Genomic DNA, 21,226 nt, shown 5'->3' with positions numbered 1-21,226 from the left:
TTTTTTTTTTTTTTTGGAACTAACTGGATGTAATTAAAGCTCCTTCCTTTGTGAAGGACAGCAGCTCTGACAGAAGTTTTACACAAGAAAGACACTTTAGAGTCAGCAACAGCTCTGACGAGGTGTGTTCTGATGCAGAATTAGTGTGTCAGCATCAGCAGGAGGGGGAGGGCAAACATAAAAGTTTTCACTCACGCACAATAACCTCTCTGTGGCGCTTCCCATGTGGCTGCTGCTGCTTAACAGGTCCTTTTGTTCCAGAGGGGAATTCTGTCTCCCAGGAAGAAGGTGGAGAAATCCTACAGCGCCTCCTATAGGCTGACCCCTTCGCCGCAGTTCATGTGTGCAAGTACATCAATCAAATAAATGTGTTTATGGTGGATTTAGTTTTACTTTCTTAATTAGTTTTCTTTGCTCAGTTTGATATTAAATATAGATGGTTTTATCCCAATACATTTAAGCCCAAATCCTTGCTTTTTTAAAAATTTAAAGACTGAATAACTTCATTTTTACCTTTTTTAAAGTCATATCGACTTGATCTTTGTGCAGTAAGATGTCAGCTCATCCCTCTCATCTTTACACCCTTCATTTTGTTTTTGTTTACATCTTTGAATGCATGTTTCAACGAGAATAAAGATATTAATTTATAGTTCTTTCATACTGTGATGTTTGATGTCCAGTAGATTTTTGAAGTTAAAATAGTTTAGTTCAGCTTTCATTAACTTTATTTAAATAAGAACATTCCCTCACATGAATATGTTTAAAAACTTCTTATACTGATAAATTTATAGAAATATTTTTAACCCTCTCAGGCTCAAAATAAGTTTTGATAAAAGGACAAATAACTAAGTCATGAGTTTCCTCCGTAGGGTGGCCGGGCTCAGCCTTAGAGATAGGGCGAGGAGCTCGGACATTCGGGAGGGACTCGGAGTAGAACCGCTGCTCCTCCAGATCGAAAGGAGTCAGTTGAGGTGGTTTGGGCGTCTGGTCAGGATGCCTCCTGGACGCCTCCCTGCGGAGGTGTTTCGGGCATGTCCTGCCGGCAGGAGGCCCCCGGATCGACCCAGGACACGTTGGAGAGGTTACATCTCCAATCTGGTCCGGGAACGCCTTGGGGTCCTGCTGGAGGAGCTGGTGGAGGTGGCTGGGGAGAGGACGGTCTGGAGCTCCCTAGTTGGGATGCTGCCCCCGCGACCCGGAACCGGATAAGTGGAGGAAGACGACGATGATGAAATGTTTATGTGGAGTAACCAGCTGGTAGGTTTTAACTGTTGCAAATCTGCAACGCCTGCCTCCAGAGGGTTAAATAAAAAATCCAAGTGCTAAAGCATTTGTTTATTTGCCCCAACCTCTGATGAACATTTAGTTCAGGTATTTACACTGAAAGCTAAAAATGCTCAAAAATATTTGCCTAGTATGTTAACAAGCAGAATAATTACGATATTTACTGTTTGAAGTTGGGACGAAAAATGTGCATGAAAAGTGAAAGCAGTTAAGAAACCTTTTATTTGGTTGCACATTTATAATAAGCATTATTTGTTTATTTTGTTTACATTATGACATTAACACCAAAATACATTCAGAAAATACACAAAAAATTCATCGGAAAGAAACAAAAAGTATTTATATCTATATGCTAGAAATAAAATACTGTTTCAGACACTAAGTGAAAGCTATTGTCCAAAATAATTCGTCTTCAAAATAACACAGAATGCCCCAAACATGTTAACACACACACACACACACACACACACACACACACACACACACACACACACACACACACACACACACACACACACACACACAAAATGGAGCAACATGGCAGTAGCTGAAGCAAGAGTACTTGCAGCTTAAAATACACTTTCACCAAATCCAAAAGAAATCCAGTGAAGGACTTCATATTTGTTTTTACTTAGAAAGGCATTTAATTAAACTTTAACTCTCTCCCTCTGAGCCTGAGATCAGTGGACTCAGTGGTCTCCTTCACAAAGCAGCGGAAAACTCACGTGTTCAGGCTGGCTTTGGTGTGACCTTCGTCACCACCCTCTCCTTATTCTGCTCCTATTCCGCCTCTCCCGGGATCCATTGATTTCCCTCTTTCCTATTCATTTTCTCTCTCCCGTTCCTTAAAATTTTAATCATAATTTTTATTTCTTCTCATTTTAAACACATTTTTTAAATGATTTTCATAATCTTTCTCATATTTAATGTTTTATTGTTTTTGTGAAGCGCTTTGCGATTTTTATCTAGTGAGTATATATAAAGATTTAAATCTAAGACTAGTGAATTTAGGATGACTTCATCTACAGAATCTTATAAATATTAAAAGATAATTGGATTCGTGTCAGAATGTATAACCACCCTGGTTACTAAGTTGCCAGTTACTAAGTTCACATTTACATCATTTTCAAGCTTTTTTCTGAACTAATTCAGATCCTCTGCAACACATTTATTATCCAGTTGTTCTTTAATGCTTCTCATGGCGATACACAGATTCACAGTTTGTAAACCAAAACATCAACTATCAAACACATCTAATAAAAAAGGTACTTGTTTGAGCTTTCACAGCAAAATGAGAAAAAAGGTAGCTAAAGTTAGCTCCTTTCATCATTAGCAACAGTGTTTTAAAAAGGCTCAACAGGAGAAGAGTTAATTTATAGAAGGCAAAAAACTTCAGTGTGGGATACAGATAAAAAGACTCAACTTATGAACATGTATTTAGAAACCCTTGTACTGGGAAAGGGGGGATTTGTCACATTCACAAGATAACAATAGTTGAGATGCACTTAGGGCTCTGAGCTTGTGTCTACAAAAGGCTCTTTCTCTTCTGTGGCAAGTCCATTTTGGCTCAAAAGTTAAAGTTGAGTTTTTGGCCAGGGGAGAATAAAAATCATTGTATAACAAAGCGCTGCCTGTTTAAGTGCAGTAGATTACTCACACCCTCTAGTGGTGTAAATATGAAACAAGTTATTTTGAACATGAAAACAAATTAAATGCACGTTCTTAAGTCCATCTTTCTTATTCTATAAGTGTTTTTTACATTATTAACACATGTGCCTTTTAGGACTTTAGTGGATGTTTATCCTCAACAGTACGTCTTCACTTAATGGGAAAAGTTCAGCTCTTACAAATCAGAACTATTATAATCTGACCTGCTGACAGTGTGTTTCACAGTGCTTTTAGTCACAGTGCAAATAACAGAATATAAGAATCCCATTTTTGTCAGTTAGCTGACCTGTAAACTGAACAGCGTGTTGAATCGTTTGGTGAGACATCGCGGATAGAAGAAAACACAGAAAAACCAAAAACAGTGTCTAACCAAGGTCTCTTTGGGCCTGCCTTGCACCTTTCTGCGGAGGCTTACAGCTGTGCTTTGTCATAAAGTAGTCCCAAGTCTAAAATGGCACCCGTGGTTCCTTTATGTAATTAATTATTATCACTTACAGTCAGTCTGATTATTTAGGTCACCATGCAGAATCGGGATCACTACGGAGTGATTTTAAGGACCTTTTTACTCACAATGCTAGTTGGATCCATTCGCTTCCTGTGTTTTATGCTAAGCTAAAGCTAAAGGAGAACAGGAGGGCCAGGAGAATGACTGGGCTGGTTAAAAATTGTTTTTCCCACTTACCTAACACTGTCAACAGGCAGAATTTCAATTTCGGGTGGAATATCCCTTTAACCCAGACATGATCCTTTATTCCATTGCTGATGTAAAAACCAGCCTTGGACACTTTTGCAGAGTAACAAATCCTCTCTGCTCAAACACCAGTTCCTTTACTTTGATGGGTGGTGACTCTGGTTATTAACCTCTTCGTGCTCTGTCGGTAATGTGGTTGAGTGAAGTAAAACAAGATTGGGTCCAGAATGCTGTTCATGCTGGCAAATGGCCTTGTGCTTTTAAAGATGATTGAAAACAAGTTCCTGGTCTCACAGCGTACCCCGGGCACACTACGCAACACCAGGTAGATGGTTTTAGTCAGGTGAAACGGCAGGAAGCTTATGCTAAACACTGTGGCTACGACTATGATCATCCTCACGGCCCTGTCCCGTTTCTCCTTTGCTGCCATGGTGACCCCTTGGTAGGACACGGGGCGGCAGAGGATGTGGGCCATCCGGCAGTAGCACACCATCACGCCCAAAAAAGGCAGCAAGAAGCCGAGGAAAGTCAAAGCCATGCCGTAGGGGTAGTAATCCACAGAGCGATCCGGCGTGCTTAAGTCATAGCACACTGTGCGGTTGCGTTGGATTCCTGTTGCGGCAAAGTGAAAAGTCGGAGCACAAAGGATGGCAACCACCAGCCACACCCCTCCACAGATGCACCACGCCATCCTCCTACCTCCTTGCTTAGGCCACGTCTCCAAAGGATGGCAAATGCCCACGTAACGCTGCACACTGATGCAGGTGAGGAAAAAGATGCTGCCGTGCAAGTTACTGCAAAGGAGAACAAAAGTTCAGTTAAACATCACAGTGTTCACCAACGATCCCCACTTTCAATCACAGCATGTTAAACCTTCTTATGCAGAGAAAAGAGCCAAAGAGCTCACCTGTAGAACTGAAACCTGACCAGTTTACAGGTTAGTTCCCCAAAGGGCCAGTAGTCGGAGCTGGCATAGTTGTAGATGAGTAAAGGAAGGGACGCCACATAGAGAAAGTCAGCAATGGCCAAGTTGAGCATATAAATGTTGTTCCGAGACAGATTGGGCCTTTTCCTCCATATTTTTAGTATGACAGTAGAGTTGAGAGGAATACCGAGCACGAAGACGATGGAGTACACAGAAGGGAGTAGGATCTGCTTAAAGTTTTCCTTGTAGGTGCAGTTTGACCTGCTGACATTAGCGATGATGGCGACAGGGCTGTCGGCTGTATAGGGCTCTGCAGAGTCTTCAGTGGCAAACAGCCCATCCAAAGAGGGAGCTTTGGAGATGAAAGTATCCATATAGAAGGAGTGGAGCCAATGTGGCTTTTCACATTCTGCAAGAGAGACATACATAAAATAAGTGTTCTAATAAGTCTTACGATGCAAAAACATTGCTGCATACATTTATAAATTAGACTTAAAATAAACTTTAAAAATTCAAATTGTCTGTGTTCATGTGCATAACAGGTGATGAACTGGTGGCCCTTAGGGTTAGGGACCACAAGCTTAATCTGTTTAGCCCATCCTCACACCTGCAGAGTTAGTCTGTTTAAATCCAAAAGGGTTCAAATGAAGGCAACTGGACTTCTTTGGTTTCTTGAAAAAGTTTTGCTTCTTATCCGAGGAACTTTGCCAATTCTGACTGGAATATGGGAGAGCCGAGCTTGTAAGTTGTAGCTGTCTGTTGTTTAACCCTTTGATGCATGAATTATGAAATCTTCAGCCATGATATTTTTAACACATTTTTTCATTCATCTTTAGGTGTGAATTAGACAAATTTCAACAAATGTTTTTTGTGACATTTAATAATTTACAAATTATTTATTACATTTCCACCTCAGTGGACAGCGTGCATTCTTAACATGAAATATGTTGGCGTGACTTACTGAAGTCCCAATGGAGGGCCTCAAATGCAATTAAGTCATCAACAGCTGTGCTTAACAGCAAAAAAAAAAAAAAAAAGAAACAATGTTGAGTACCTGTCCTTTGTAGAGACCATTATGCATCAAAGGGTTAACGAGCAGAAACCACTTTGAATACCCCTCCTCTCTGCCCCCGATGAGTCGTTAGCCTGAGAGAAAATCGTTGTGTTGATTAGGTGCAGGAAGGTGTGACCTAGACTGAAACTGCTTAGGAATGAGATTCAAATCTGCATTATAGGTGCTGGACAAGTGAAACCTAAGTGTAGCCTAAAGTGGGTCAGTTCAAATGTTATTGCTGTAATAAATCCCTAAGCTTTTGCACCTTTCCAGTAGCTACAATGCAGCTTTAAATCTCATTCCAAAGACGTCCACTTGCCTTCATTTGAAGCCTTTTGGATTACCATGACCTGGATGACTGAGAACCTTCACCAGCATACTGTCTGTTTAAATAAAACTGTGGTTTGTTTTTCCTCATAATGAGGGTTGCACAGGTAGGTGTGAATATAGCTCCCATACTAGGGTGCAGACCACATTTGATCCAGGTGTGTTTATAATTTTGGGATGTCTTTGAATATACAGTCTTCAGTAACACTAGGCACTAGCTTGTTTCTCAATGTCACAGATTGCTCATGCCATGAGGAGCTCATTTTATTTTTATACTCAAGTCCACAAAAACTCTTAATCATCCTAATTTAGCTTGATTTGATTTTACATGCCTTTGAGTAGTTTTAGATGTCTTATTAGATGTCAAAACTCTGGATCCCAGTGAAGTGATAAAAGCAGTAGCGCCTTCCAAAAAGTAAAAATTCACGGTTGACAGCAGAAATTGAAATGGGGAAGCAATTTATCAAGAAGTATCACACACACACCAGCAGAGGGCAGAAAACATCTGCATTAGATTTTCTATCACCTTTCTGTGGCTGAAGTTGCCCTGGAGAATGTGGGATCAGTATAAAACACTGTAAACTCTAATGGTGTTGTAAGTATTGCTATGAAATAAATTAAGAATGAGTTAAATCAGTGTGTAAAGCACATATTATATATATTGTTAAATATTAGTGAAGCTCTGGAAATGACAGTTTTGGCAACCGGTTGGATTTCTGTTGAAGCTACAGAAAAATAATTTTTTGTTGGACTTTTATCACAAAATTACTTTATGACTGTATTGTTTTAGAGCATAATCCCACCAATACAGTTTATAAAATATACCATAAAGGGAAAGAGATGAAGTCACAAAGTTTTACTAAAGCGTTGGAAGTAGCCACCAATACAGGAAGGCATTCTCTCTTTGCTCACTATCTGGTCTCAAAGAGGTTCCTTGGAAAACAAATAAAACCAGTGGAACGTCAGGCAAACACCGTAGGTTTATATATTAATTACACAATCATGTCCTCTGTTATCATCTCCTAAAGCTCTCCATTTCACATCTCTGCAGCCCGTCTGGACTCCCACTCACGTCCTAACCTGTCTGGAGCAGACGGCGACTACAGAACAATCCTAAATAATGATTTCCCTCTAATCAGTTACATCACTTTCTTCAGAGGAATCTTGTAGTTCAGTGATTTACCTGAGGGCTTCTTCCTGCTCTGACCGTATGACTCATCTGCCCGGCTTGCATGGATCTGCACACACTTGTGAGGCGTCTCGTAAAACTGATCTGACCGTGTGTGTGTGTTTGATTAGTGCCAATCCCTTTGGTGGGTGTCTGTTGTGACTCACGGTGACACATGATTTCATAACCCCTCTAGGGAGGAGAAGGGGAGACATTTGAAAGTGGATCACAAAAAATAAAAAAAAATCTAAAAGTCCACTGTAACAACAAAGCACCAAGAAAAATACATTTTAGGTGGGTTGATTCAAGGAAATATCAAATGTTATTGGTGTATGAAATCCTTAGGCTTTTGCAGCTGTGAGTCATTTAAACCGAATTCCAATGAAATCACTAAATCACACTACATGCAAAGAGAGGTCGAAAAACTGAACTCGTTTCCTGCACAACAGTGCCTCCTATTGGCAAACAGAGAAACAACACACAAACCATTATTTACAGTGGGTACGGAAAGATATCAGAGAAATGGAAATGAGGCAAATATATGTCACAGCAAAGGGTCTGATTACTCAGGACCATGTGATATTTCAGTTTGTCTTTTTTTAATAAATCTGCAGAAATTTCTGAAATGATGTGTTTTCTGCATCGGGTTTCTATTGATAGTACGATAATGTACGGTGTGTACATTAATGGGTGTTGTTTGTACATTAATGAAGAAAAAATGGATTTGATTAATTTTAGCAAATGGCTGCAATATAACAAAGAGTGGAAAATTAGCGGGGGTCTGAATACTTTTCGTACCCACTGTATTTAAGCAAACCTGCAATGTGCCTGTTGGCACCTATAAGGTTTGAATACAGCAGTTGACACTAAATGTAATATTTACATTTAGAAATAACTCCCAGACACTTTTGTTCAGCGATCCATCATATGAAGCAACTCTTATTATCTGGGATCTAATTAGTTTGTAAGCTAATTTGATATGAGAGCTAACAGAAACTAGAACCTCCTCTCCGCTCTGTTGAAATGTTCGGCATGTTAAATAGATTTTGCTGCATATGTAGAAGGTTGACTAGCAGGGACGTGAAATGTACAACTCACGATTCAATTCGATTTCAATTCTTGGGATGACGATTCGATACAGAATCAATGCGCGATACATTCTCTTAGTAGTAAGAGTGTCAACTAGGGTGTAGAGAATGTGTGTGTAAATGTGTGTGTGTGTGGTCTGAAGAAGCAGGAAAAAGAAGTGAGAATACAATGTGTCAGCGTATGTGAAACATCTTAAATTGCTACACAGGTTTCATAACATCCAGTAGCACTTATTCACATAAACCAGTAACATTTATCATTGAACAGGAAGACTAACGGGTACTAATTAGTCCCAACAAGTGTAAACTATGCATGCTGCAGTCAGGATGAAACGACACACAAACTAAACAGGAAAAGACCATTTAAAATGTCTAAAACACGGTGGAACTTACTCACTCGAACACACACAGGATAATAATAAAGGTGAGTCTGTCGTGTTTCAGCAGACTGCAGCGTAGGAGTGCACAGAACAGAGAAGAGCAGCTCACACCGGCTCCAGCGATGATGTGTTCAGGGGCACTCAGAAACACAGCTTTCTGACAGGATCGCTTCAAAATCTTTATGAATCAATTCTGAATAAGAATCACGATTCAGATGTGAATCGGTTTGTTTAAGACACATCTTCTGACTAAAATTATCGTACTATTAATGAAGTTATGCTCCTCCTGAGGCTGGGCCGTAACCTCTGTGTTCAAACTGAAACGTTTACTGAAGGAAACCCAACACACAACGAGCTCACATTGCACACGTGACAGTTGTGTTATTTCTGACTGAGTCTGTTTCTGTATTTACACCAAAACCGTAAGCTAACACGTCATGGATATCAGCAGGATGTTGATCTGATTTATGTGCTTCCCCTTCTATTTTCAAACTCACTGCCTATATCCAAGGAGCAGGCTAACAGCTACGTTACACGTGACATTTGTTGCATCCATATGTGAATGATGTTGTGCAGGTCACTTGAGAGCTGTGGGAACTCAGCACAAAAACCCTACTTACATTATTCTTTTAAAAGTCTAAGCTGAAGCCTAACCTTATATAATTTTTTCATTAATCACCTATATTTTACCCTTTTTAACTATTTACTATTCACACTGGGTCATTATCTAGCTAATTACAACAATAAGATGGTTTTACTGCATTTAAACTGCTAGAAAACATCAACAAATATAATAATGAAGTTTTGTTTTTATTAAGCTTATTTGAAACCACAAAGTTTCTCCACTCGAGCACAACAAAGATGAATAAAGAATATCCTCCCTGTGTTTAACAGGAATTTTCTACCCCCGCGTTTCATCATGGGTGTGAATGGATGAACAGAAAGGGAGGCTTTATGACTAATTAAAAATTTTCTCTGATGTTTTCAGATTGCCTGTACATGCTTTGCATTATACCTGTTTCTTGCAGCATGTGATTTTGAAGCCATTTAAAGGTTTTATATTTTAAGAGGTCAAATCAAATAAAATGTAATGCTGAAGTGAAGAGCTCTACTGTCTGGTTTATTTACCTAATTAGTGTGAAGATACCAAGCTTAATCTTTTAACTTAGGCTCAAATATGTTGACATTCAGTCTTCTCATGGGATTAAATACAAATCTAATAGAAAAGATAGAAGTTTTAATGTGTTCTGTTCTTTAAAACCACTTCGGGGCGGAGTCTGCTGAGTCTGCCTCGTGTTTTGCGATAGCATTCTGGTTTGGGGTTGGAGTATGAATTTACTCTGTAGACAGAAATTAGTGTCTTCAGTTGGATTGTGGCTGCTGTTAGAGACTGATTTAGATTGGAGATGCAGCGATTCAGGTTTTAACAGCTGATACCGAAGAATGTCTGGCTAATATTTATTATAGCTGATTCTATCGTATCCCAAATAATCATTATCACTTGTATGTTGCTTTGGACAAAAGCGTCCGCTAAATGCATAAACATAAACTACCGTTTTTCTGTAAATGCATGGTTAAAGTTGGAGTCAAAAGACTTCCTGGAGAATGCGGGCATCGATCCCGCTACCTCTCGCATGCTAAGCGAGCGCTCTACCATTTGAGCTAATTCCCCTGCCGTAACAACACTGAAAAGCTCCATATCACATGAGAAGCAGAAACATGCTGGGGGCTGTTTGGGTGTGTGTGTGTGTGTAAGGGGGAGGGGAGTGTCTGGAGATCAGTAGTCTGCAGCAGCCACATTGTGTTGTAACGGATACCAGACTGCCGCATGACAAAACTTCCCAGGCGCTAACTTGAAACAGTCAGGCCCCACCCCCGCTCTCCTCTCTACACTCGCCTCCAGCGAGTCTGCACCACTGACGATGTGTAGCTTTTATTGTGAATCTTTCACTATCTATCACAAGGGGAATTAGCTCAAATGGTAGAGCGCTCGCTTAGCATGCGAGAGGTAGCGGGATCGATGCCCGCATTCTCCAGGAAGTCTTTTGACTCAAACTTGCAGACAAAGACTGAACACGATTAGTGACTTGATGTCTCTTGGGCCATTCCCATCTGGCCTGGTATTTTTCTGGGCCAACCAAGGCTCATTCTCAGCCCTCTTCTCGAGGGGGTCTGCTTCAGGCCAACCAGGGCTGACAGCAAATTCACACCTTCCGTTAGAGCAAGCCACTGATTGGTGGGCAGAATCAGCCCCACATGGGCTTAAGGATGTGTGGCATCAACCGGGCCAGGCTGGGGCTGACTGGGGCTACCCAGCCCGGGCCGACCCGGTACAGATGGGAATGGCCCATCGGTTACATTTGGTTATGCAAACGCTGCTTTAAACTTCTGGATCCAAACATCAGCATTTGTTCTGCCAACCCATTGTTTTAGCACTGCTTTTATTATTCACATTTAAATAAGTAAACACAAGCCCATCTGCAGAGGTTAACTTTGAGATATGCATTAAAATGGTTAATAGAGATAAAAGAATAAAAAATGTAAGCACAAAAAATGAACTGCTGTTAAGAATTGGCTAAGATTTGGTGTGATAGGTTGTGACTGACCAAACTGAAACTAAAAAGTCAGATCTCACTTTGTTTAGGAGCTGGAGCTTTTCTTTTGAACTGTCAGTGAAGGGGAATTAACTCAGAAGGTAGAGCGCTCAACTAGCATAGCATTTGAGGTAAATTCTTTGCTCTGACAGCTTCTCAGAAAAGCTCTAGATCACACGTGGAGCAGAGACTTGATGGACGCCAGGGTGCAGAGCAAAGGGAAGGTGGGGGTGGGGCCTGACTGTTTTCAGTCAGAGCCTAGGGAGTTTTGTCACAGTGCACTCTGTTATCTGTTACAATATGACCCAGGAAGACAGGCTACTGATCTCTCATTCAGATTCATAAAGCAAGGGAAGGTAACATATGACCTGCTAAAATCTGTTTGGATGATTCTACCCTATGTAAAATAAAATGAAAAAACTACCACCTTTCCTTTTCTTTTGGGGTTGTGTAGCACACCAGGCTAAAGATCAAGGCTGACAGATAATTAGCTGCTGTGGCCCCAGCTGGACCTGTCTCCTCCTGAGCCTGAGATCAGTAGACTCGGTGGTTTCCTTAAAAAAGCAGCTGAAAATTCCCCTGTTCAGACTGGCTTTGGTATGACCTCATGCTGATTCTTCCACACTAGCTTCTTGCCATGCTGCTAGTAATTCTGCCTTTTTCTGGATCCTGTATTAGCATTTTCTTATCAATTACCTAAGTTTTTAGTAGTTTTATTCTTGTGAAGCCCATTGTAATTTTTATTTTCAGAGATGCTATATAAAAACGTTTTTTCTTCTTTAAATGTATGCTGTGAGTTTGAGTCAAAAGACTTCTGGAGAATGCGGGCATCGATCCCGCTACCTCTCGCATGCTAAGCGAGCGCTCTACCATCTGAGCTAATTCCCCCTGTGAAGGATTGACAAGAAAAGCTCCATATCACATGAAAGACAAGGACATGCTGTGTGTGTGTGTGTGTGTGTGTGTGTGTGTGTGTGTGTGTTTTCAGTTTTGTCGCACTGCACTCTGCTTATCTGTCACAAAACAAATTGACTTAGGAAGACAAGCTACTGATCTTAAGTGCTGATTCACAAACAGGCAGGTAGATAAGACAAGAAGAATGTCTTATAACAAAATTTAAGGCCAGAATTAAAAAAATCAGCTTTGGGAAAGTTATGGTGTTACACTTTTTATCCAGTGTTAGAAAATGTTATAATGAACCACCTACAGTGATAATTTCTTGACCAAAAACTTTTCTGATCAATCTTAAATCTTTCACTCACTACTTTTTTCAATAAATCTGCCATGGTCTCTAAGACGTGCAAACATCTCACCTCTGTTTGGATAACAGCAACATGACTTTTCCACAGCCTTCTTTTGCTCTTTGTGAGTAAAAAAAATGATATGTTAACATTAGGATTGGGAGTTTGGACAAATTTGGCGACCATCAGCGATGGTCTGAGCTGTTTGCCAATCATTTTTTACGAGGGATATTTTATGTCTATGAATTAATTTCACAGATGTTCAAGTCAAATCGGCGTCCTTTTTGCAACACTCTTTCTATGTACATATATGCATAACACACATTAGGGATGTGTATTGGTGAAATTCTGGTGATACGATACACATCACGATACAGGGAAGATGATACGATGTATCACAATATATTGCGGTACATTCAGTCAGACGTTATTCGCGTTTTATTATTTTTTTTACTGAATTTATTGTAGGAATATTCAATAAACAGTACAAACTGATACGTAACATGTTTAACTTCAGGTATATGAACCATAACCAATCTGAACCAATGGTGGAAAAGAAACCCATTGGACACCACTGCCAACTAGCAGTTGGCATTTCAATTGCACCAAAAGAAAAGAAAATACACAAAAGTTGTAAATGTAATGATGTAAACTCTTCCAAAAATTAGATACAACTCTTTTGAATATCAATGTAATATCACAGGAAAAAAAATCACACTATATTGCCACATTGATATTTTCGATACACAGCTTTTGAGTATCGATATAATATTGCTGGAAAAAATGTCACGATATATTGCCATATCGATATTTTCTTACACCCCTAGTACACATCATTAGAAAGCTAGAGTTCTTGTGATTCCAATAGCATATGGTAATCAAGGATAAAACCATAACTGTAGACACAATAAACATTTCTGTCAAACCACTTGGAAAGTGAAAATGTCTAACTTAAAGTTTAACTATTTAGGTCACTGAGAGAATACAGCATAACTAACAAGTAGTCTTTTTACACCCATGATGGTTTAGTAAAAGTACTCTAATAAAATAGTTAATCCACAGGAAGTCTTATGTTCACAATCTAAAATAATACACCTCTGAAAGCATTAGAATTTTCCTTCAGATGCTTCTCTCTCACTATAACCCGTTAGCACCCTCATATTATCTTCAAACTTTTGATAAACACACAACTTGATCCAACAGATGATTTTAATAAAGCTAATCAAACAAAGTGTTAGTCAATAAATAAGATGTGACCAATCTGTGAAATCAAAATATTAATTACCTTATTATAATCCTATAGAATATAATAAGTAATATGACTTTAAATGTTTCCACAAGGACTGATCTCACGTAGCGTTAGAAGACATGACACATTGTTTTACTGATCCAAACAGCATCTGCCAGATCTGACGGAGGCATGGTTTTGGCGGTGCTTGGTAGAAGAAGAAGAAAATATCATTTCTATAGCGCCTCTCAAGATAAAAATCACGAGGCACTTCACAAAAACAAAAAATGTAAAAATATAAAAAAAGCATTTAGAAAATGTTTAAAAATATATTTAAAATGAGCAAAAATAGACAATTGTGATAAAAAAATGTTAAGAAAGAGAGAGAGTGAATAGGGAAGAGGGAAATCATTGGATCCTGAGGAAGGTTGAATAGGTGGGGAGAGCAGAATAAAGAGAGAGTGGTGAAGAAGGTCATACAAAAGCCAGCTTGAACAAGTGAGTCTTCAGCTGCTTTTTAAAGGAGACCACTGAGTCCACTGATCTCAGGCTCAGGGGGAGAGAGTTCCAGAGTCTGGGGGCCACAGCAGCAAATGATCTGTCACCTTTGGTCTTTAGCCTGGTGCGTTGCATAACCAGTAGGCTTTGATCACTGGACCTCAGGGACATCTCATGGGGCTTAAAGGAGATGTACAGTTGGATGTCATCTGAATAAAGATGGTAAGAGATTCCTTTGAAGGAGCTCAGGATGTGCTGAAGAGGAAGCAGATAGAGGAGGAAGAGTAGAGGCCCCAGCACAGAACCTTGTGTAAGAGAGGTGGTGGAGGACCTAAACTTGGAGACGGCCACAGAAAAGGAGCATCTGTCATCTTTCCATTCGACCTTAAACCAAAACATCCAAAGTATAAAACTATGCCCACGTCATCTTTAACGCCCGTTCAAAGAATTCTAGAGAAGTGTCGGAGTGGCCAATCCGTAACTTTCCTCTTCAGCCAAAAGAACCAACGACAAGCTGGATAAAATCTGTTGCTGTTCCAACTGCTGCAACGGTTCCTTTCAGAATAAAAGCTGAACCATCACGACCCAGGTTTGGGTCTCACTAGATGCCAACAAAACTGTTGTGACCCGGGAGTATCTCAACACAGGTGGTTGGCTGCCGCGGCTGTTCCGACAGGCTTCGGCTCCACACGGTCAAGCTGGACCTCTTTACCTCCTGATCTAGACGGGAACTTCCGCTAAGGGTATGTAGGCCAACAAGAATGGCATCAAATGTGTTTATAAATCTCCTAACCAAAGCTTAGCGCGAAGACATCACCTTCAATTCCTAACAATATTACTTAAGTCGTCGTAACAACTCCACCGATAAATTACAACTGTGCCTGTGCTTCATGTACTTTGTGTAATTTTATTGACAAATGTACCACATGTCAAATCAGAGAGCCTCCTAAGATGGGCAGGATTAACATAATCTTGAAAGTAACAGAGTTAAGAACTCCCAAATCTCTAATATTATCTGTAAGGGTACCCTACCGTGTCCGCTGACACGAACGGCGTAATGAAACTAGAGCCCTCCATCAGCTGATACCTGTGAGAAACAGCAGCGGAACGTATGCAACCCCCCACCACCGCTCTCACGGAGGAGCGCTGCGGGACGGAGCGTGCAACCCCCACACCCCTCCACCCCACTCGACGTCCGAATCCGCCAGGCTTGACTCATTTTCTGTGGGAAACCCTGATTGATCCAACACTAGAGAATTACTTTAATGAACCAAATAAAGTAGTCATTAAAAGACTACAAAGCCTACCAACAATATTACTTAAGTTGTCGTAAAAACTCCACCTGTAAATTATGGCTGTGCTTCATGTACTTTGTGCAATTTTATTGACAAATGTATCACATGTCAAAATCAGAGAGCCTTCTGAGATGGGCAGGATTAGCATAATCTTGAAAGTAACAGAGTTGAGAAACTCACAAATCTCTAATATTATCTGTAAGGGTACCCTACAAATTTCCAAAGCCAAAAGTCACCCTGGAGAATGCGGGCATCGATCCCGCTACCTCTCGCATGCTAAGCGAGCGCTCTACCATTTGAGCTAATTCCCCTTCTCTGTCAATGTCTAAGAAAAGCTTGAGAATGCACGAGAAGCCAAGACGTTCTGTAGTTATGTTTACTTGGGTAACATCTCCAGTTACTGCCTGTGTGGTATTCTCACTGCAATCCATTTATCCGTCTCTACACAAAGTGACTTAGAAAGACAGGCTGCCGACCTCCAGTGCCGATTCATAAAATGAGGTTAGATAACGTAACACAAGAAGAATGTCTTATAACAAAATACAAATTCAGTATGATTTGAAAAAAATACCAGCTTTGGGAAAGTTATAGTTGTATGTATTGATCCAGTGCTTTATAAGCCTGGCGGCCCGCCAGGCTACGCGTCATGCCCCGCCCCCCTCCCCGACCCTACCGTGTCCGCTGACACGAACGCCGTAACGAAACTAGAGCCCTCCATCAGCTGATACCTGTGAGAAACAGCAGCGGAACATGTGCAACCCCCCACCCCCGCTCTCACGGAGGAGCGCTGCGGGACGGAGCGTGCAACCCCCCCACCCCTCCACCCCACTCGACGTCCGAATCCGCCAGGCTTGACTCATTTTCTGTGGAAAACCCTGATTGATCCAACACTAGAGAATTACTTTAATGAACCAAATAAAGTAGTCATTAAAAGACTACAAACGCTACCAACAATATTACTTAAGTCGTCGTAACAATTCCACCTGTAAATTATGGCTGTGCTTCATGTACTTTGTGCAATTTTATTGACAAATGTACCACATGTCAAATCAGAGAGCCTTCTGAGATGGGCAGGATTAACATAATCTTGAAAGTAACAGAGTTGAGAAACTCACAAATCTCTAATATTATCTGTAAGGGTACCCTTCAAATTTCCAAAGCCAAAAGTCACCCTGGAGAATGCGGGCATCGATCCCGCTACCTCTCGCATGCTAAGCGAGCGCTCTACCATTTGAGCTAATTCCCCTTCTCTACCATTGTCTAAGAAAAGCTTGAGAATGCACGAGAAGCCAAGACGTTCTGTAGTTATGTTTACCTGGGTAACATCTCCAGTTACTGCCTGTGTGGTTTTCTCACTGCAATCCATTTATCCATCTCTACACAAAGTGACTTAGAAAGACAGGCTGCCGACCTCCAGTGCCGATTCATAAGATGAGGTTAGATAACGTAACACAAGAAGAATGTCTTATAACAAAATATACCAGCTTTGGGAAAGTTATAGTTGTATGTATTGATCCAGTGCTTTATAAGCCTGGCGGCCCGACAGGCTACGCGTCATGCCCCGCCCCCCTCCCCGACCCTACCGTGTCCGCTGACACGAACGGCGTAACGAAACTAGAGCCCTCCATCAGCTGATACCTGTGAGAAACAGCAGCGGAACGTGTGCAACCCCCCACCCCCGCTCTCACGGAGGAGCGCCGCAGGACGGAGCGTGCAACCCCTCCACCCCACTCGACGTCCGAATCCGCCAGGCTTGACTCATTTTCTGTGGGAAACCCTGATTGATCAAACACTAGAGAATTACTTTAATGAACCAAATAAAGTAGTCATTAAAAGACTACAAACGCTACCAACAATATTACTTAAGTCGTCGTAACAATTCCACCTGTAAATTATGGATGTGCTTCATGTACTTTGTGCAATTTTATTGACAAATGTACCACATGTCAAATCAGAGAGCCTTCTGAGATGGGCAGGATTAACATAATCTTGAAAGTAACAGTTGAGAAACTCACAAATCTCTAATATTATCTGTAAGGGTACCCTTCAAATTTCCAAAGCCAAAAGTCACCCTGGAGAATGCGGGCATCGATCCCGCTACCTCTCGCATGCTAAGCGAGCGCTCTACCATTTGAGCTAATTCCCCTTCTCTGCCAATGTCTAAGAAAAGCTTGAGAATGCACGAGAAGCCAAGACGTTCTGTAGTTATGTTTACCTGGGTAACATCTCCAGTTACTGCCTGTGTGGTTTTCTCACTGCAATCCATTTATCCATCTCTACACAAAGTGACTTAGAAAGACAGGCTGCCGACCTCCAGTGCCGATTCATAAGATGAGGTTAGATAACGTAACACAAGAAGAATGTCTTATAACAAAATATACCAGCTTTGGGAAAGTTATAGTTGTATGTATTGATCCAGTGCTTTATAAGCCTGGCGGCCCGCCAGGCTACGCGTCATGCCCCGCCCCCCTCCCCGACCCTACCGTGTCCGCTGACACGAACGGCGTAACGAAACTAGAGCCCTCCATCAGCTGATACCTGTGAGAAACAGCAGCGGAACGTGTGCAACCCCCCACCCCCGCTCTCACGGAGGAGCGCCGCAGGACGGAGCGTGCAACCCCTCCACCCCACTCGACGTCCGAATCCGCCAGGCTTGACTCATTTTCTGTGGGAAACCCTGATTGATCAAACACTAGAGAATTACTTTAATGAACCAAATAAAGTAGTCATTAAAAGACTACAAACGCTACCAACAATATTACTTAAGTCGTCGTAACAATTCCACCTGTAAATTATGGCTGTGCTTCATGTACTTTGTGCAATTTTATTGACAAATGTACCACATGTCAAATCAGAGAGCCTTCTGAGATGGGCAGGATTAACATAATCTTGAAAGTAACAGAGTTGAGAAACTCACAAATCTCTAATATTATCTGTAAGGGTACCCTTCAAATTTCCAAAGCCAAAAGTCACCCTGGAGAATGCGGGCATCGATCCCGCTACCTCTCGCATGCTAAGCGAGCGCTCTACCATTTGAGCTAATTCCCCTTCTCTACCATTGTCTAAGAAAAGCTTGAGAATGCACGAGAAGCCAAGACGTTCTGTAGTTATGTTTACCTGGGTAACATCTCCAGTTACTGCCTGTGTGGTTTTCTCACTGCAATCCATTTATCCATCTCTACACAAAGTGACTTAGAAAGACAGGCTGCCGACCTCCAGTGCCGATTCATAAGATGAGGTTAGATAACGTAACACAAGAAGAATGTCTTATAACAAAATATACCAGCTTTGGGAAAGTTATAGTTGTATGTATTGATCCAGTGCTTTATAAGCCTGGCGGCCCGACAGGCTACGCGTCATGCCCCGCCCCCCTCCCCGACCCTACCGTGTCCGCTGACACGAACGGCGTAACGAAACTAGAGCCCTCCATCAGCTGATACCTGTGAGAAACAGCAGCGGAACGTGTGCAACCCCCCACCCCCGCTCTCACGGAGGAGCGCCGCAGGACGGAGCGTGCAACCCCTCCACCCCACTCGACGTCCGAATCCGCCAGGCTTGACTCATTTTCTGTGGGAAACCCTGATTGATCAAACACTAGAGAATTACTTTAATGAACCAAATAAAGTAGTCATTAAAAGACTACAAACGCTACCAACAATATTACTTAAGTCGTCGTAACAATTCCACCTGTAAATTATGGCTGTGCTTCATGTACTTTGTGCAATTTTATTGACAAATGTACCACATGTCAAATCAGAGAGCCTTCTGAGATGGGCAGGATTAACATAATCTTGAAAGTAACAGTTGAGAAACTCACAAATCTCTAATATTATCTGTAAGGGTACCCTTCAAATTTCCAAAGCCAAAAGTCACCCTGGAGAATGCGGGCATCGATCCCGCTACCTCTCGCATGCTAAGCGAGCGCTCTACCATTTGAGCTAATTCCCCTTCTCTGCCAATGTCTAAGAAAAGCTTGAGAATGCACGAGAAGCCAAGACGTTCTGTACTTATGTTTACTTGGGTAACATCTCCAGTTACTGCCTGTGTGGTTTTCTCACTGCAATCCATTTATCCATCTCTACACAAAGTGACTTAGAAAGACAGGCTGCCGACCTCCAGTGCCGATTCATAAGATGAGGTTAGATAACGTAACACAAGAAGAATGTCTTATAACAAAATATACCAGCTTTGGGAAAGTTATAGTTGTATGTATTGATCCAGTGCTTTATAAGCCTGGCGGCCCGCCAGGCTACGCGTCATGCCCCGCCCCCCTCCCCGACCCTACCGTGTCCGCTGACACGAACGGCGTAACGAAACTAGAGCCCTCCATCAGCTGATACCTGTGAGAAACAGCAGCGGAACGTGTGCAACTCCCCACTCCAGCTTTCACGGAGGAGCGCTGCGGGACGGAGCATGCGACCCCCCCACCCCACCCGACGGCCGAATCCGCCAGGCTTGACTCATTTTCTGTGGGAAACCCTGATTGATCCAACGCTAGAGAATTACTTTAATGAACCAAATAAAGTAGTCATTAAAAGACTACAAACCCTACCAACAATATTACTTAAGTCGTTGTAACAACTCCACTTGTAAATTATGGCTGTGCTTCATGTACTTTGTGTAATTTTATTGACAAATGTACCACATGTCAAATCAGAGAGCCTTCTGAGATGGGCAAGATTAACATAATCTTGAAAGTAACAGAGTTAAGAACTCCCAAATCTCTAATATTATCTGTAAAGGTACCCTACAGATTTCCAAAGCCAAAAGTCAACCAGGAGAAAGCGGGTGTCGATCCCGCTTCCTCTCGCATGCTGAGCGAGCACTTTACCAATTGAGCTAATTCCCCTTCTCTGCCAATGTCTAAGAAAAGCTTGAGAATGCACGAGAAGCCAAGACGTTCTGTAGTTATGTTTACTTGGGTAACATCTCCAGTTACTGCCTATGTGGTATTCTCACTGCAATCCATTTAACCGTCTCTAAACAAAGTGACTTAGAAAGACAGGCTGCCGACCTCCAGTGCCGCTTAATAAAATGAGGTTAGATAACGTAACACAAGAAGAATGTCTTATGACAAAATACAAATACAGTATGATTTAAACAAAATACCAGCTTTGGGAAAGTTATAGCTGTATGTATTGATCCAGTGCTTTATAAGCCTGGCGGCCTGCCAGGCTACGCGTCATGCCCCGCCACCCTCCCCAACCCTACCGTGTCCGCTGACACGAACGGCGTAACAAAACTAGAGCCCTCCATCAGCTGATACCTGTGAGAAATAGCAGTGGAACGTGTGCAACTCCCCACCCCAGCTTTCACGGCGGAGCGCTGCGGGACGGAGCGTGCGACCCCCCCACCCCACCCGACGGCCAAATCCGCCAGGCTTGACTCATTTTCTGTGGGAAACCCTGATTGATCCAACGCTAGAGAATTACTTTAATGAACCAAATAAAGTAGTCATTAAAAGACTACAAACCCTACCAACAATATTACTTAAGTCGTCGTAACAACTCCACCTGTAAATTATGGCTGTGCTTCATGTACTTTGTGCAATTTTATTGACAAATGTATCACATGTCAAATCAGAGAGCCTTCTGAGATGGGCAGGATTATCATAATCTTGAAAGTAACAGAGTTGAGAAACTCACAAATCTCTAATATTATCTGTAAGGGTACCCTTCAAATTTCCAAAGCCAAAAGTCACCCTGGAGAATGCGGGCATCGATCCCGCTACCTCTCGCATGCTAAGCGAGCGCTCTACCATTTGAGCTAATTCCCCTTCTCTGCC

General features: G+C 41.7%; 1 protein-coding gene and 9 non-coding genes across 15 annotated transcripts in view; 1 reads left to right on the top strand and 9 right to left on the bottom strand.

Moving 5' to 3' along the window:
* Window positions 1–17: 17 nt before the first annotated feature.
* The window catches only part of LOC107380433 (P2Y purinoceptor 3), a 67,339-nt gene continuing 46,130 nt past the window's right edge, over window positions 18–21,226 (bottom strand). Inside the window, exons 1-4 of one of the 6 annotated variants that reach the window (XM_070543513.1) lie at window positions 8,603–10,255; window positions 5,623–5,714; window positions 4,551–4,977; window positions 18–4,437 (exon numbers count right to left, since the gene is read on the bottom strand). In XM_070543513.1, coding sequence (XP_070399614.1) covers window positions 3,765–4,437; window positions 4,551–4,942 — 1,065 coding nt within the window. In that variant the 5' untranslated portion in view covers window positions 4,943–4,977; window positions 5,623–5,714; window positions 8,603–10,255 and the 3' untranslated portion in view covers window positions 18–3,764. The other 5 variants (XM_054742739.2, XM_015951680.3, XM_054742737.2 and 2 more) reach the window with 5 other exon arrangements.
* Window positions 10,185–10,257, bottom strand: trnaa-agc (transfer RNA alanine (anticodon AGC)). The gene has a single exon. It is a non-coding gene; the product is annotated as a tRNA-Ala (tRNA).
* On the top strand, window positions 10,549–10,621 carry trnaa-agc (transfer RNA alanine (anticodon AGC)). Its single transcript has one exon. It is a non-coding gene; the product is annotated as a tRNA-Ala (tRNA).
* trnaa-agc (transfer RNA alanine (anticodon AGC)) lies at window positions 11,995–12,067 on the bottom strand. The gene has a single exon. It is a non-coding gene; the product is annotated as a tRNA-Ala (tRNA).
* Window positions 15,680–15,752, bottom strand: trnaa-agc (transfer RNA alanine (anticodon AGC)). The gene has a single exon. It is a non-coding gene; the product is annotated as a tRNA-Ala (tRNA).
* trnaa-agc (transfer RNA alanine (anticodon AGC)) lies at window positions 16,615–16,687 on the bottom strand. The gene has a single exon. It is a non-coding gene; the product is annotated as a tRNA-Ala (tRNA).
* trnaa-agc (transfer RNA alanine (anticodon AGC)) lies at window positions 17,515–17,587 on the bottom strand. Its single transcript has one exon. It is a non-coding gene; the product is annotated as a tRNA-Ala (tRNA).
* Window positions 18,417–18,489, bottom strand: trnaa-agc (transfer RNA alanine (anticodon AGC)). The gene has a single exon. It is a non-coding gene; the product is annotated as a tRNA-Ala (tRNA).
* trnaa-agc (transfer RNA alanine (anticodon AGC)) lies at window positions 19,317–19,389 on the bottom strand. The gene has a single exon. It is a non-coding gene; the product is annotated as a tRNA-Ala (tRNA).
* trnaa-agc (transfer RNA alanine (anticodon AGC)) lies at window positions 21,145–21,217 on the bottom strand. The gene has a single exon. It is a non-coding gene; the product is annotated as a tRNA-Ala (tRNA).

The sequence above is a fragment of the Nothobranchius furzeri genome, chromosome 13 (assembly GCF_043380555.1).
Source record: "Nothobranchius furzeri strain GRZ-AD chromosome 13, NfurGRZ-RIMD1, whole genome shotgun sequence".
NCBI lineage: Eukaryota > Metazoa > Chordata > Actinopteri > Cyprinodontiformes > Nothobranchiidae > Nothobranchius > Nothobranchius furzeri.
This window is presented reverse-complemented; position numbering and strand designations above follow the sequence as displayed.